The 17,985-nt window shown below is 42.0% G+C and overlaps 1 protein-coding gene and 1 long non-coding RNA gene across 6 annotated transcripts in view; one reads left to right on the forward strand and one right to left on the reverse strand.

Moving 5' to 3' along the window:
• The window catches only part of LOC106970553 (uncharacterized), a 238,579-nt gene that overhangs the window by 170,512 nt on the left and 50,082 nt on the right, over window positions 1-17,985 (reverse strand). The gene's annotated exons all lie outside the window — the stretch shown is intronic.
• Window positions 9,510-10,752, forward strand: LOC106970551 (ADP/ATP translocase 2-like). Its single transcript, XM_053213228.1, is given in 1 exon segment — window positions 9,510-10,752. A coding segment is annotated over 1 exon segment (894 nt). The 5' UTR covers window positions 9,510-9,571; the 3' UTR covers window positions 10,466-10,752.

Raw genomic sequence — 17,985 nt, forward strand, 5'->3', positions numbered from 1 at the left:
TTTAGTTTTGAACAGGTTGCATTTAAAACATTTGTGGTGTAGGGGTTATACACATTCATACAACTGTATCACGTCTGTAGTCTTTCTCACCAAATCAGAGGATTGACTGAAGCACTGAGTAAATGTTTTTTTCAAACTAATGGAGCTGCATTGCCCATTCCTTTCAAAGAGAAATTTAGGTCCCAGTCAACTTTCATTGGACACCCAAGCTCTTGGCTCATGACACTTGGTCACAGGGTGGTCTCTGTGCAAATCAGAGATGATACGACATGTGATGCCTATGGTCACAGATCCCCCATCACCTAGGAATATTTCAATACCCATCCAACCAGCCCCATTCCAGGAGGCTAATCAAAGGACTGAGCTTTCCACTGAAAGTCTGCAGTAGCACTGACCTATTGGAAAAGAGGGTTTTTCGGAGAGAGACTTTACTCCAAATTCCAGCTTCATCAGCTGTGGTTTGGGAAGCGATTTAGGATCCTGGAGACCAGTGAACCTAGATTTGAATCTCAGCTTCTCACTTATTTGTTTTGTGGCCTTGGCTGAGTTACATAACCTCTCTGACCCTCAGTATCATCTCTGAAATGGGATTAAAAATAATTATAACCTCCTCGCAGGTTTGTTGTGAGGATTAAATGAGATAATAGAAATAAAATGTTTAATCCAGTGCCTGACAGGAAACAAACACCTAGGAAATTTTCTCTGTTACTGCTGCTGCTACAGTGGCCACTGTCTTCTGACCTCAGGAGAGCCAATGAATTCTTCCGACCCTCAGGAGCCTCTTCTCTAAGAAGGAGTAACAATAACCGACGGAAAGTTTGATGCCTCCCTCTTTTATTTCCTTTCGTTTCCTGTTCAAATATCCCCTTTTCAAAAAAGCCTTCCCCGGCCAGTCCTCTTCCTATATAAAATAGCCCACACTCTCTCTCCATCCCATTATGTTTTATTTTTCATCCTAGGAGCTATCCACCCAATTTATAGTCATTTGTTTAGTGTCTGTCTTCTCTACAAGAGATCAGTACCGAGGGAGTTAGGGACTTTGTCTATTGTGTTCACTGCCTCTCCCCTGGGCCAAGAAGAGTGTCTGGTATGTCAAAATGCTCAATACATTTCTTGTAAGATGGATGGATGGATGGATGGATGGATGGATGGATGGAAGAATGAATAAGAAAGAAAGAAAGAAAGAAAGAAAGAAAGAAAGAAAGAGAAAGGAAGAGAAGAGAAGAGAAGAGAAGAGAAGAGAAGAGAAGAGAAGAGAAGAGAAGAGAAGAGAAGAGAAGAGAAGAGAAGGAGAAAGGTAAGGAGAGAGGGAAGGACGGAGGGAAGGAGGGAGGAAGGGAGGAAGAAAGGAATATGGTCACTACCAACAATAACTACCCAGCCCTGAGTTGCTACTCAATGGATATTAGTTTCCTTCCTTCCTTCCAAGGCCAGAAAAATGAAGAGCTCTAGAAATCCTCTCGGGGCACTGGGGGAGGAACTGAGAGGGGAATGCCAACAGACCTGCCTCCTTCCCCCTTCTCCACCAGCCATCATTCTAACCATCAAAACAAAAACCAGACTGCAGGTGCCAAGAAGTCTGTGCATCCCTCATCCCCAGGAAGTCCCTCCTGGCTCTGAAACCCTAACAGAAGCGAGGAGTGCCTGCAGCTTGCTGCTTGTAGACAAGAATTCAGGCAGAATTTCAACAGCTGCTCCATTGCTTGTAACCCCAATAAGCAGTGTCTGGCCAACCTAATGTGGGGCCACTGAGGGCTAGGGCTGTGCTGCTTTTGGGGTCTCAAAAGTAGAAAGTCAACAGGTTTGATGTATGGTGCCATTTATGGCACCTGAAATAGAACATCTGTTACCAGGTTGGCCGCTATCAAATCTTCTTTAATATAACAATACAAGCAGTGGCTGGGTCTTGAATGCCACTTTACAAAGCCATTGGCCATACAGCAGAACTGTCTTTCCAACGGCTGATCTTGTCACTCCTCTACTGAAAACCCTCCCCTGGGTCCCCATCACACTAGGAATGAAGTCCAAACTCCTCTCCCAGGGCTGCACCAGGTCCAGCATGATCCAGGCCCATCCATCCTCTCCCCAGCATATCCTGGGCCATCCTCCTCCTCAGTCACTCCACTCCAGCCACACACAGCCTGTCTGTGTTCCTACAACAGGAGGAATGCGTTGTCCCCCAGGGTCTTAGTACTTTTGCTTCTCCCGCCTGCACGGGTTCCTCCTTATCTAGATCTTTGTCCCTGGTGTGCTCTTTTAAAGCAGCCCCAATGCCTGCCCCCCCCCCATCACCTCAGTCTGTTTCAATACCACTGTAGCACTTGGGCACCTGGGCAATCTGCACTTATGTTGGCTTGTTTCTGTGCATACTTCCTCCTCTCCCTGCCCTCCCCTGGGCCATAAGTCCCTGCAGGAAAGAACTCTGCCTGCACTGTGTATCCCTAGAATAGTCCCTGACACATAGTAGGTGCTCAGTAAGTATTTTTAAAGGCATGAACGTGTTGAGAGTGGCATCCAACACCAAGAGTCAGCAAACTTTTTCTGTAAAGATCCAGATAGTAAATATTTGAGGCTTAGTGGGCCATATGGTCTTGGTCACAACTATTCAATTCTGCCATTGCAGCACAAAAGAGCCAATGACAATATGTAATTAAGTGGGCGTGGCATTATTCCAATAACACTTCATTTATAAAATCAGGCAGCAACCTGGATTTGGCCCATGGAGTGTAGTTTGTAATCCTTAGCTCTAGATCAAGATTCTGAATTCAAGTATACTATCCACACAGTTACTTGACATGGTTTTTTTCCCCATATGCTATGACATCCACTGTGTGTTATATAAATATTAAATAAAACTGCATTCTATCCAATTTTCTAACAAATAGGCTCATTCAAGTAAACACATCTTTTTAAAACATTTTTTAAGCTTTATTTATTTTTGAGAGAGAGAGAGAGAGAGAGGGAAGCAGAGAAAAGGAGACACAGAATCTGAAGCAGGCTCCAGGCTCTGAAGTGTCAGCACAGAGCCCGACGCGGGGCTTGAACTCACGAACCGCGAGATCATGACCTGAGCCGAAGTTGGATGCCCAACCGACTGAGCCACCCAGGAGCCTCTCAAGTAAACAAATCTTAAGTGCCTGTAGTGCACCAAACACTGGGCTTAGTGCTGAGAATGTAACACTGCAGAAAGCATACCCTGGTCTTGCTGTGTGTAGTCAAGGGGCCACATATGTGAAATCATGATAGTACAACATGAAACATTATAATGGGTGCATCAAGAGGGGTTGGGCCCTCTATAAAGGGTACAGCACCCCTTATATTAGTGGACAGTATGATTCTAGGATAATGGAAACTAAAAAGGATGGTTGGTGTGGAGAATCTTAGGCAATGTTACAAAATTCACGGGGTTCGGGGTGCTTGGGTGGCTCAGTCGGTTAAGCGACCAACTTTGGCTCAGGTCATGATCTCACAGTTTGTGAGTTCGAGACCCACGTCAGGCTCTGTGCTGACAGCTCGGAGCCTGGAGCCTGTTTCCGATTCTATGTCTCCCTCTGTCTCTGCCCCTTCCCCGCTCATGCTCTGTCTCTCTCTCTCTCTCTCAAAAATAAGTAAACATTAAAAAAATTTTTTTAATTAAAAAAAAAAACACAAAACTCACGGGGTTCCATGAGGCTTAGACAATGTCCCATCAAGGTCTATCTGCAAGTGTTCAGTCTTATACTTCCTTAAAATTAACACCAGGCACCACACTTGACCTGTGAAGACAAGAAACCTTCTAGGAGGACCTGGTGCCTAAATCAAGTCCTGAATTAGGGAGGAAAGAGTGCTCTGTTCACGGCACATGCTAAGGCCAAAGATGCTTTACTCTCTCTGTAAACCAAAGACACTTAACACGACTGGATGAAAGAGGGAGACGGAGTGAAGATGGAGACGGCCAGGCAGGCAGACGAGAGTCACAACATTACGGCATGAGAAGAAATCTGAATTTTATCCTAAGAGCAGGGGGAAGCCTATCAGGGGTTTTCAGCAAAGAAGTTGAAAAACCAGATATGTTTTTTGGAAAACATGATGCTCAGTGTGTCCAGATGATGGACTGGAAGAGAGATACTGGAAACCAGGAGAGGTTTTGCAAAAGGCTTGAATGGTTTACAGCGCCCAAGTAGAACTTCAAGACAACTTCTTGTGGAAAATGGAAGACAGCCTATTTGAGGATTTCCACCTGGGACAGGCTTCTCTTTCAAACAGGAACAAGAAACTTCTTAATTTTCCCCCCAAGTCCAATAAGGACCATCATAAGGATCCAGCTGCCAGGTTTAGAATGAGTTGAGCAAAGCAAAAATGATAGAGAAACAAAACATAAAATGAGACTATTTTCCACTTTGAACAGAGGCCAATAAATTTATGGGAACTTGCAGTTTTCCATGAGTAACAACTGAAGTAGGAAACAACACTAATATCATTATTCTTATGTTAATAATTACATTCAATTGGATTACTTAAGCAGAGGATGCCTTGGGGAGCAAAGACAGTCTAAGGAATTCCATTATCAAAATTTCACTTGTGGCTCATGGTCTCCTTAGCACCACTAATTAATATTCTCTCCCTAAACAAACAAAGATTGAGGAGGTTGGTGAACTACAGAAATATCGCTTATCATAGGAAATGATGGAGAGTACACAAAATAAAAAGACTAGGGTCACACTTGCGATTTTTATCATAATAAAATGCTCCTGAGGAACCACTTGGCAAAATTGCACCATAATGCTTGGCAAGATTAATGGCTTCAAGACAATTGTAAAATTAAAACAAGTCTCAGGTTCAGTCACTGAATTTAGACATTGGGAAAATACTCATTTTGCTCCAGGCATCAATTCATGGCAGGTTTTTGGTTTTGGTTTGTCTTTTTTTTTTTTTTTTTTTTTAATGTGCCAGCATTTGATTCAAAAATTGAGTTTCCTCTATGTCTCGTTCACAATCTATTTCAAATATACACCTGAGGGCACTGGATTCCTGGTACTGGTGAGGCAGCAGCTGATAAGAACACAGGCTTTGTAGTATGAGAGCTATGGGTTCATATCCTGATTCTGTCATGAACTACATGTGGCCTTGAGCAAGTTACTTAATCTCTCTGCCTCAGTATCCTTATCTGTAAAATGGGGATAATAATTTTATCTAACCTTAAAGACGTTTAAAGGGTAATTGTTCTAGGGCAACGTCTAGCACCTGGCATATGTTTCAATAAGTGGCAGTTGTTCTGGAACGATTATTATGCTGCATCCCTTCCCCCGCGCACAGGAGACCAACAAAACAACCCATTGTGAGTCCGATTCTGCACCAAGGCCACTGACTTTCAATATATATGTCTTGCCTGAATGTGAATGAATACATGATGCTGGTAACCAGCCACTCCAAATTTTCATCCAGTTTCTAGAACCATCTTACTTTCACTTGTTTAAATGGCAGGTGTGTCTTGTGTGTCAGTTATAACAAGCCCTCTTTGATGGAGTGAGATTACATCCCTGAAAGGGGATGGAGATAGCATAGGGCCCCAGACCAGTAGCCTTTACAGCAGGGGTCAAAGAGGGGAAGGTGCAGCCATTGGCGAAGTGTGGTCCAAGGAAAACTTTTTAAAATCCAGGTAGTACAGGTCTCTTTTGGACTGAGTGTATGTTGCCAATTATTACTAATATAACCATAAAAATAAAAACGCTTACTAAGTGACAGACATTTAGCCTACAGCTCTAAATACATGATCTCATTTAATCCACATGACAGTTCTATCAGGTCTAAATCTAAAATTATTTGGCATTTTATTTTTGGGAAAGTGGAAGTGCAGAAATGTTAAGTAATTCTCCCATGTTACCCAACTAAGAATTCATAAGGTGTTTGGTCCTAAAAACCCAAGTATTTAGCTGCTATGCTATACCTTCCAAGCAAATACAGACCCTTAGACGAATGTCATAAGCATATCACCCACTTTGGTTTTGTGTGGTTGCTGAGACATAAGACCACAAATTGGGTGACCTAAGCAACAGAAATATGTTGTCTCACAGTTCTGGAGGCTGGAAGCCTGAGATCCAGGTGTCGGCAAGGCACGCCAGATTCCCTTTGACACTGAAATCTGTTCTATGACTCTCTCCTAGCTTCTGATAGTTTGCTGGAAATCTTTGGCATTCCTTGATAGTGGACCTCCACCTTCATCTTTACACAGCATTCTCCCTGTGTGCATGTCTGTCTCCAAATGTCCCCTCTTTATAAGGACATCAGTTATGTTGGATTATTCCACTCTACTCCAGTATGACCTCATCTTAACTAATTACACATACAAAAAGACTCTACCTCCAAATAAGACCACCTTCTGAAGTGCTGGGGGTTAGGGGTTCATATAAATGAGAGGGGCATGATTCAACCTGTAATATTATTCAATCCCATCTGTCTTAACTGGTTATTCCTCCATCTTCTGACCCAGGGCATGGGGGAGGGAAACAGGATTTCTACACACTCCCAAACATACGGCAAGATGTAACTCTTCATTCCAAAACCCACAGAGCCATTTATCCCATGTTAGAAACGAGAACTGAAAAGGGATACAGTGCAAAAGATGTCAAAGCAAAGATAAATGTTTCCTCAGGGGCAACAACTCTCAGAGATTTGAGTAGTAAGTTTTTGAAAAATGGACACATGAGGAACAAAGGTTGAGTTTTGTGAAATCATTGATAACCCCCAAGACAACACCCAGCTTTCCCCCATGATTATAAATGGGGGGATTTGAAATGGAACTTCTATTGTGTGCCTTTCAAAGCCCTCAGTGGCCCAGAAGTAGTGAATCATTTCTAAGGTAAAGCACTTCCTTTGAACTCAGGGGAAACAAAAGTAGGCAGATAAAAAATGATAATGCAGGAAGCAGATTTATGAGCAACTTGAAATCTGAACACTGCTTTTTTATATTCCTTACGATGGACCAGTCCTGTGGCCATGGGGGAATAAGCGCCTAAGGTTGAACACCAAAAATAAAATCTCTCAGCATTTCCCAAACTCATACAGGAAATCTCACACAAGCCCCTCCCCAATAAATAATAGATGGGATGTAAAATGCAGACTCCTTTGTCTAGCAATGGACGTAAGTAGATGAAGTTGTCCATTCTTTCAAGTTATTTCCAGAGTGACAGCCGTATGCTGAGTGCTGTCCCAGGTCCTGAAAAGAAATACCTCAAGGAGGATTTACCCATTAGGTGGATCCCAAACTCAGAATAATTAAATCATAGATCTACAAGTGACTTCAGGAGTCATTTACGCAGACAGAGGATGGTAAAGGAGACAGAGGAAGGCATGTGTCTTATATTTCTGTTTTGTGTCATCTAACAAATTCTTCCCAGCAAACTTTCAAGATGCTGTCTTTCCTGTGAGCCAGCATTATGAATCTCTTTCCGACCATTTTGTAGGAATCCACAGTGACTAAGCTCCTCTTCTTCTGGTTGGGCATAATTTGTACATATATTGCAAGGAACAACCATTTTGCTTTTGAACACCTCCTACCTCAGTGAGGCCAAGGTTATTCAAGGAAGAAGATACCTTCCCTACCTTGGGGACACTAACAGTCCTGTGGATGTATAAAATGCAGATATATAATAAGGTTATTTCCATAACAGAAATAATACAATAAAACAATATTTTATTAGGACATAGGTTGAAAACTGGCAACACCTATAGGTCAGTTCCTGCCTATAGACATTCTTATTTGGCTATGTTTTCCCCCATTCCACCTCACCTAACTTCTTATTTTGAAAATTCTCAAGTCTAAAGAAAAGTTCAAATAATAGTATAATTACTATTCAGATATACCTAACACATACATACACATTTTTTTTCTGAACTACTTTGAAATAAATTGCAGACAACAGAATACTTCATTCAGGAATACTTCAGTGTGAATTTCTTAATAATAAGGACATTCTCCAATTTATCCATGATACCATTATCACACTCAAGAAAATAAATAATAATTCCATAATATCATATAACATGTAGTTCATATTCAAGTATCTTTAACAGACAAAAACAATGTCCTATGTAGCTGTTGCCTAATTGTTGTTTTTTTTTTTAATTTGGCGATTTAACATAAGAATCCAAACTTTCAGGGGTGCCTAGGTGGCTCAGTCGGTTGAGCATCCGACTTCGGCTCAGGTCATGATCTCACAGTCCGTGAGTTCGAGCCCTGCATTGGGCTCTGTGCTGACAGCTCTGAGCCTAGAGCCTGCTTCAGATTCTGCGTCGCCTTTTCTCTGACCCTCCCCTGTTCATGCTCTGTCTTTCTCTGTCTCAAAAATAAATAAATATTTTTAAAAATTAAAAAAAAAGAATCCAAACTTTCAGTTTTCCTTGAAAAATAAGCCCTAAAAACACTAAGCCTGGATTCTCACATGGAAAAAATTAGCTGAAACTGAATCCCCTTTAGATATGACCTATGTTCATTTTGTCACCATCTCTACCACTCATTATTTTCATCAGGCATAACTAGCTGTTGCAGAAATTTCTCTGGACCCCTTATAAAGGTCTCTCCCTGAAATCACAGTGGAGCAAGCTACTACCTCTAGCTAGAGGTGCTTCCATGCTAAATTTCAGCCATTCCAACCTTCTCTTTCAGCTCTGTCTTCCAATACAAACTCCAAATCCTAAAATTTAGTAGACATCTAGTGTTGATGAAGCATCTCAAACATAGTATGTCCAAAACTGATCTTCTCCCCCAAACCCTATTCCATCCATAGCCTGTCCCATTCCAGATGACAGCTATCCCTTCCTTCAGTTGCTGATGCCAAACATTTCAGTTATCCATGACTCTTGTCACTCCCACACACAACCCTCATCCAATTCATAAAGAAATGTCATTGGCTCCATCTTAAAACCATATCCCAAACAGGACCACTTCTTTCCACCCCCACTGTTCTCATTCTGGTATATGATCCACCAACATCTCTCACCTGGACTATTTCAATGCCTCCTCTTCAAACATTAGTGCTCTGGTTAAAACCCTCCCACGGCTTCTTATTGCATTCAGTTCAAAATCAAAGTCCTTAAAATGGCCTGTGAGCTTCCACACGATCTTGTCACCCATTACCTTTCTGACCTCTTCTCTTACCCCTCTTCTCAGGCCCTGCCTACTCTGTTCCAGCCACACTGGCATCCTTGTTCCTCCTCAAACAAGCCAGGTACTCCAGGGTCTCTGTATTAACTGTTCCCTCTGCCTGTGATATTCTTCCCTCACATATCCACTTGACTTGTTCTTTCACTTCCTTCAAGTCTTTGTTCCATTCTCCCCTTCTCAGGGAAGGCTGTCATGAGCATCCTATTTAAAATGATAACCCATGGGGTGCCTGGTTGTCTCAGTCTGTTAAGTGTCCAACTCTTGATCTCAGCTCAGGCCTTGATCTCAAGGTTGTGAGTTCAAACCCTACATTGGGTCTCCATGCTGGGTGTGAAGCCTACTTAAAAAATAAATAAAATAGGCAGTCCCGGAGTCCCAGCCGGTTCCTACCGCAGTCCCGCAGTCGGCCGGCTCCTCTTTCCTTTCAAAATGACAGATGCTGCTGTGTCCTTCACCAAGGACTCCCTGGTGGGTGGAGTGGTGGTGGCCATCTCCAAGACCACGGTAGCGCCCATCGAGCGGGTCAAGCTGCTGCTGCAGGTGCAGCATGCCAGCAAGCAAATCACCGCAGATAAGCAATCAAAGGGCATTATAGACTGAGTGGTTCGTATCCCCAGGGAGCAGGGAGTCCTGTCCTTCTGGCACGGTAACCTGGACAATGTCATCAGATACTTCCCCACCCAGGCCCTCAACTTCGCTTTCAAAGATAAATACAAGATCTTCCTGGGTGGCGTGGACAAGAGAACCCAGTTTTGGCGCTACTTTGCAGGGAATCTGGCATTGGGTGGCGCCGCTGGGGCCACATCCTTGTGTTTTGTGTATCCTCTGGATTTTGCCTGTACCCGTCTAGCAGCCGATGTGGGCAAGGCTGGAGCAGAAAGGGAACTCCGAGGCCTCGGTGACTGCCTGGTTAAGATCTACAAATCTGATGGGATTAAGGGCCTGTACCAAGGCTTTAATGTGTCTGTGCAGGGCATTATCATCTACCAAGTTGCCTACTTTGGTATCTATGATACTGCAAAGGGCATGCTTCCGGATCCCAAGAACACTCACATCTTCATCAGCTGGATGATCTCACAGTCCGTCACAGCGGTTGCCGGGTTGACTTCCTATCCCTTTGACACTGTTCATCGCCGAATGATGACGCAGTCGGGGCGCAAAGGAACCGACATCATGTACACACGCATGCTTGACTGCTGGAGGAAGATTGCTCATGACGAAGGGGCCAAAGCTTTTTTCAAGGGGGCGAGGTCCAATGTTCTCAGAGGCATGGGTGGTGCCTTCGTGCTTGTCTTGTATGATGAAATCAAGAAGTTCACATAAGTTATTTCCTAGTTTCTTCCCCTGTGAACAGGCATGTTGTATTATATAACACATCTTGAGCATTCTTGACAGACTGTTGGCTGTCTATTTATCAACGGCAACTATTGACTGGTTGAAAATGGGAAGCAATAATGTTCATCTGACCAGTTTTTTCTCTTAAAGCTATTTCCACGATGACGGGACTCAATTATATTTTTTATTTCAGTCACTCCTGATAAATAAATTTGAAGAAGTAAACACTATCCAAAACAGTAAATAAATAAATAAGTAAATACAAAAAATTATAACCCACTGTCCACTGCTCCATGAGACTTCCAGTCCCCCTTACCCTGCTTTACTTTTTATTTTATTCCTAGAACAGATTACCTTCTACCTTGTACATATTTATTTATTATGTTTATGCTTTATTGTCTACCTCCCCTCACTAGAATGTAAGGGCCAATTCTATCCATTGATGTATCCAAGCATGTAAAAGAGCATTTGAAATGAGAATGTAAAATGGTGTGACCCTGTGGAAAGCTCTTTAGCAGTCTCTTAACAAACTAAACGTAGAATGACCCAACGACCCAGCAATTCCATTCCCCAAAGAACTGAAAATGGACACTTGAACAAAAGGTACATGAATGTTCATAGCAGCACTATTCAAAATAGCCCCAAAGGTGGAAACAACTCAAATGTCCATCAACAGATGAGTGAATAAACAAATTGCAGAAATACATTAAATGGAATACTACTGGGCCATGACAAAGAATGGAGAATGGATACATGTTTCACAGTAGACGAACCTCGAAAATTTTATGCTAAGTGTGAGAAACCAGACACAAAGGTCTCATGTCGTATGATCTCATTTATATGAAATATCCAGAATAGATCTATCCATAGAGACAGGAAGCAAATTGGTAGTTACCAGAGGCTGGAGGTAGTAATTATTTAATGGATATGGATTTTTATTGGGGATAATGAAATGTCTTGGAAATAGACAGAAGGGATGGTTGCACAACACTCTGAATGCACCAAATGCCACTGATACATTCACTTTAGATTGATTCATTGTGTGTTAAATTCATTCAATTTAACCTGTATAAAAAAGAGCAGCTCAAAAAAAAGGACCTCAATAAATATTTGCCGAATGAATGAATGAATGAACAGGAAACAAATCAGTATGTCTGGCCCTGAAAACAGATAACACTAAAAGGTAGTCTATCAAAAAGCATTTTTTGGAAGTCTGTGGCTCTTTCACCAGCCACATGTAAATCACCCCATTTGGGGTGTAAGTAAGCATTGAAGCAGTATTGCCCTGGGGGTCCATGACCATTTTTGGTGGCCTGAGCTGAGTTTTATTACTCTGCTCATGGAGAACAGGAGACAAAGCCTGGGGTCCTATCAGGGGAAAAAAATCTTCCTGTGTCGGAATTTTCAGAACCTCCTGTTCCTACATAGCTAGAGACATTTCTGACTGCCAGGAGGGAATAAAGCCAGTGGGAGTTAGTCCCATCTGCCTACAGAGGGGCAGGAACATCATCTGTCTAAATACTTCTTCGTCAGAAAGTCTTACAGCTGGAGGCCTTTCCTCACTCTCACTGTGACCTCAGCCTTAGGGCCACATTAAAGAGCATTAATGCCATGGAGAGGGGGAGGCAGGGAGGAGATGGGCTGACAGACTGGAACTAAATTAAAAATAAAGCTCCCCTTATTAAATTCATAATTATTGTGAAGCTGTGAAATCTTATTTTAAACCTCCGGCTCCTTTCTTTTGTCCAGGGTACAGGCTGCCTGCTTCTGAATCCCTATTTTGCTTTATGGACAATTTCTTTTTAGCATTCTGAGCGTTTAACCTTGAAAAATAGTGTTGTTTTGCTGCTGTATTTTCTGATTGTTAGTCTCCAGGCATCTCTGTGGCATCTTTATAAATCTGCAGGAGCTGGTAAATATTTCTTGCCGACCAGCAGCTGAAATCTGAAAATACCAGCTCACTTTTTAGCTGTCAGGCAATTAATGTAATTCAAAGGAAATGAAAGGTATGGGCAACTGGGACTGCTTTTAATAACAGGAGGGTTTCTGGCTCAGACTTAGAAAGGCAGGAGAGAAGAATCAATAAAAGGCGAACAGAAAGGGTAGAAGAGGGCATGGAGTTCTCCAGAAACATTTTGTCAGCATGCTGGCCAACACCGCTAATCTGTGCCAAGAGAAGCTGATAAATGTAGCCACTGATGGTCAACTTAGAGATGGGCCAACCTTCAAGGCCTAGACTAGGGTATCCATTAGCCTAGAAGATGGCTTTGTACACACAGAAAAAGATGCCTCAAGAGGGCAGGTAAATCAGGAGAAAATATCCCCTGAGAATGGATGCAGCCCCACACCAGGGCACACAGCTTGATGACCAGAGAAGAACTGCATTTCAGCCCTCTTCCTCCAAACTCATCCCTATAGCCAGTGGCCTTTGTGCAGTGCACAAACTGTACAGCTGCATGTAGCAGCCCTATCCAGATCACGTCCCACTTCCTCATCCTTCATAATATTGGTTTCCCATTCTTCCCCGCTAAGTCAAGAATCAACTTGTTAGCTTTGGATCCCAGAGGTGAGAGAAGTGTAATTGGCTATAAAACTTAATGTGAAGAGTTAGACTATGGAGAAGGGGAGGGGGGATCTCACTCATATGGTGATGCTGTTTCATTTCTCAAAGGAGGGAAAGTCTTTCCTTTTAGTGAGAAATAGGCTAGTCATTAAAGGCAGGCATTTTCCAGTCCAGAGAAGGGTAATTCTATCAATGTCTGCCACCTTTCAGATACTTCAGACAGGGTAGTCAGCGTTCTACAATGCATAGGGCAGAAATCACACGCTGCTTTATGTAACTGTTGCCTCCCTGGACTGCAGTGTGGATACTGCCCCCTGGAGTTGTACAATATAGCAACCCTGCATCCCACGTGCAGTGCATCTGGGAGGCTCAGGGAGCACACTGGCATACATACTTTGACCTGCCTCCCGAGAGAAAAGCAAGCTTTCAAAACCTCGTACATCAAGGGGTGTCTGGGCAGCTCAGTCAGTTAAGCATCTGACTCTTGACTTCAGCTCAGGTCATGATCTCATGGTTTGTGGGTTTGAGTCCCACACTGGGCTCTGCACTAATATGTGGAGCCTACTTAGGATTCCCTCTCCCCTCTGTCTCTGCCCCTCCTCTCTCCCTTTCTCTCTCTCTCTCTCTCTCTCTCTCTCTCTCTCTCTCTCTCTTTCAAAATAAATAAATAAACATTTACAATTTTTTTCATGTTCATTTATTTTTGAGACAGAAAGAGAAACAGAGCACAAGTTGGGGAGGGGCAGAGAGAGAGACACACAGAATCTGAAGCAGGATCCAGGCTCCAAGCTGTCAACACAGAGACTGATGCGGGGCTCGAACTCACGAACTGCAAGATCATGATCTGAGCCAAAGTCGGATGTTTAACAGACTAAGCCATCCAGGTGCCCCTAAATAAGTAAACATTTTAGAAAGTAGTTTTCTAAAAACCTGGCCCATCAAGATAAATAGAAAATCATCTAATATGTTTTTATATACTAGCACACATTTAGACAATAAAAGTCTATTTACAATAAAATTTTAAAATATCAAAAACCTAGGAATAAACCTAGCAAAAGATGTGTAAAACTGATAATGGAAGTCTCTAAAATATCACTGATAATAATTTTAAAATACCTACAACAGCTACATGGAGGGACAAACAATGGTCACGGATTGGAGGGCTCTATACTGTAATAAAGTCAATTCTCTGCAAACTGATCTATAGTTCTTTAACACAATCTCCATCGAATCTCCAGTTGAAGTTTTTATGGAAATTGAGCAGCTAATTTTGAAACGTATATGTAAAAGACTAGCTAAGACAATCTTAAAGAGCAATGAGGTAGAAGGGCATACTATACTAGGTATTAAGACTTATTGTAATGGTAGAAATTAAGACAGTAATGAGGTCATGAAAAGAGACAAACAGTATCAAGTGTTGTTGACAATTCAGAGCAACTAGAATTCCCATCCACTGCTAGTGGAAGTTTACATTCATAGAAGCACTTCAGAAAACTGTTCAGCAGAATCTACTAAATTTGAACAATGTTTATTTTATGACCCAGCAATTTTCCTGCTAGCTATGATATCCGACAGAACTGGCTACACATGTAAACCAAAAATCAAGCTCAAAAATGTTCATGGCAACACTGTTTTTAATGTCAAAACCCGGAAATAACCACAAATGCCCAACAATAATAAAATGAATGAATAAAATGGTGGTATATTCTCATGATGGAATACTATTCAGCAATAAAAATCAACCAACTATAGCTCCATGCAATTACTTAAATGAATCTCACATTGCTTGATTCCATTTATATCTTTTTAAGTGGCAAAAACTCATCTGTGGTATTAGAACTCAGTATGGAAATTACTTTTGGAGAGAAGGGGACACAACAGTGCTTTGGGGGTGTTGGCTATTCAAGTGTGTTCACATTGTGAAAATATTGAGCTAAACACTTATGGGTCGTGTATTTTTCTTTCAATATGTTATATTTCATATGAGGACTTTAAGAGACAAAACAGACGAACCTAAGGGAAGGGAAAGAAAAATAATATAAAAACAGGGAAGGGGACAAAACAAAAGAGACTCATAAATATGGAGAACAAACTGAGGGTTGCTGGAGGGGTTGTGGGAGGGGGGATGGGCTAAATGGGTAAGGGGCACTAAGGAATCTACTGAAATCATTGCTTCACTATATACTAACTGTTTGGATGTAAATTTTTAAAAATAAAAAATAAAGTTAAATAAAAAAACATTTTATTTGCACTTGCTTATGGAGACTAGTGATTTTCTTTTTTAAGTGTTTATTTAAATTCTAGTTAGTTAACAGACTGTGGAATATTCGTTTCAGGGGTACAGTGCAGTGATTCAACACTTCCAAACATTGCTCAGCGATTAATCATGGTAAGTGTACTTTTAATCCCCATTACCTACTTCACCCATCCCCCCAACCACCTCCCCTCTCATAACTATCAGTTTGGTCTCTATAGGTAAGAGTCTATTTCTTAGGACACCTGGGTGGCTCAGTCAGTTAAGCATCTGATGCCCTCTCAGGTCATGATCTCACAGCTTGTGAGTTCAAGCCTCACGTCAGGCTCTGTGCTGACAGCTCAGAGCCTGGAGCCTGCTTTGGATTCTGTGTGTGTGTGTCTCTCTCTCTGCCCCTCTCCTGCTCATGCTGTCTTTCTCTCTCTCTCTCTCTTTCTCTCTCTCTCTCTCTATCTCTATCTCTCTCTTTCTCTCTCTATCTCTATCTCTCTTTCTCTCACTCTCAAAAATAAATAAACATTAAAAATTTCTAAGAAAGAGTCTGTTTCTTGGTTTGCCATTCTCTTTTTCCCTCTTTCCTTGTTTGTTTTGTTTTTTATATTCCACATACGAGTGAAATCATAGGGTATTTGTCTTTCTCTGACCTATTCCACTTAGCATAATATTCTCTAGCTCCATCCATGTCATTACAAATGGCCAGATATCATTCTTTTTTATTGCTGAGTAATATTCCATCATATATATATATACCTCACATCTTCCTTATCCATTTTTAAAACCCCTTTCAGAGCCTAAATGTCCATCAACTGATGAATGGATAAAGAAATTGTGGTTTATATACACAATGGAGTACTACGTAGCAATAAGAAAGAACAAAATATGGCCCTTTGTAGCAACGTGGATGGAACTGGAGAGTGTGATGCTAAGTGAGATAAGCCATACAGAGAAAGACAGATACCATATGGTTTCACTCTTATGTGGATCCTGAGAAACTTAACAGAAACCCATGGGGGAGGGGAAGGAAAAAAAAAGAGAGGTTAGAGTGGAAGAGAGCCAAAGCATGAGACTCTTAAAAACTGAGAACAAACTGAGGGTTGATGGGGGGTGGGAGGGAGGGGAGGGTGGGTGATGGGTATTGAGGAGGGCACCTTTTGGGATGAGCACTGGGTGTTGTATGGAAACCAATTTGACAATAAACTTCATATATTAAAATAAATAAATAAATAAAATAAAACCCCTTTCAGAGACCCAATCTGCAAAGTCCACCCAGAACACCCAGGTAGATTTACTGATTCCCAGTTGCTATACTCTCACCATCACTCATCTGTTACAGTAAATACAGCTTCAGAGAACTTCCTGACATGAAAGGTCTTGCTCTTGCTGCAGGCTGTCATCACTATTGCTCCCTCCTTCTAACAGGCAGACTCTGAAATGTCCCCCAGTCATCCCCACCTCTTGGTTTTCATGTCTTTGTGGAATCCCCTCTCTTTTGGTATGGGAAAGACCTGTGACTTATTTCTAAGCAACAGAATATGGCAGAACAGTGATGGGATGTCACTTCCATAATTCGTTACAGGAGACTGTGTCGGCCACATTGCTAGCAGACTCTATTGCCTTCTTGGTCTTTGTGCTTTGAAGAAGTGAGTTGCCACAGTGGAGATGCCCACATGGCAAGTGGGCCTCTAGTCAAAAGCCAGCAAAGAACTGAAGCCCTCAGTCCAATGACCCTTGAGGAATTGAATCCTGCCAAAAACTACAAGAGCTGTGGACCCTTCCCCCACTTGAACCTTGAGATGAAACCCCAGCCTGGCTGACACTTTGGATGTGGCATGCCGGGGGGGCGGGAAGCAGGGGAGGCGGCCAAGCGGCCCCCAGGTTCCTGATGATGGAAACGGTGAGATGACAAGAGTATGTTGTTTTAAGCTGCTAAATCTGGGTGTAATTGCCATGTAGCAATAGATAATTAATATACTCCCCCATTATGAACAATTTCAAAAGATACACATAACTATGCACCTCACAGGAAGAATGCTCCGTGGTATTTTATTAATTGTACCCTTATCTTATACCGATTCAACCTCATTCTGCTAACCTGCCTGTGGCCTCTGAGGTTCGCCCTAATTAACTGTGGACTGATTTCGCAAACGAAAGCAAATCATCTCTAAACACGTTCTCTCTTCTTTCTACTTATTTTTTTGATATCCTAATAAAGCAAGCTAAGCTCTGGGAACTAAGTGGATAATTCTCATGCTATAGATTAAAATTACCTGAGTCACAAAGATAAAATTTGCCCTTTTAGTTGGAGTTTCTGGCAAGTTGTACCAGGAATGCCATGGTAACTGACACCATTTTGCTAAATCTCTCCCTTAATCTCATTTGTTAATGTAGAAAAATTGCCATCTCCTTTTTCTCTCTCTGAAAAAAGAAAATAGAAATTGAAAGAAACAGGGGTCACTGGGTTGGAAAAGTAAAATTGGTTTTTGCCTAATTATCCTTATTCACACACTCTTCCCATTTCTTCATGCTTAGCATTTGACTGCCAGCTTCTGTTTCATGTTAGAAAAGCATTTATTGCTCTGGTATTCACCTCTAACACTCCAGCTGGGGATGCCACAGAGCAAGGATCTGCAACCATGGCCCATGGGTCAAATCTGGCCCACCACCTTTTTTATAAACAAAGTTCTATTGAAA

Source organism: Acinonyx jubatus, chromosome E3, assembly GCF_027475565.1.
Source record: "Acinonyx jubatus isolate Ajub_Pintada_27869175 chromosome E3, VMU_Ajub_asm_v1.0, whole genome shotgun sequence".
Taxonomy (NCBI): domain Eukaryota; kingdom Metazoa; phylum Chordata; class Mammalia; order Carnivora; family Felidae; genus Acinonyx; species Acinonyx jubatus.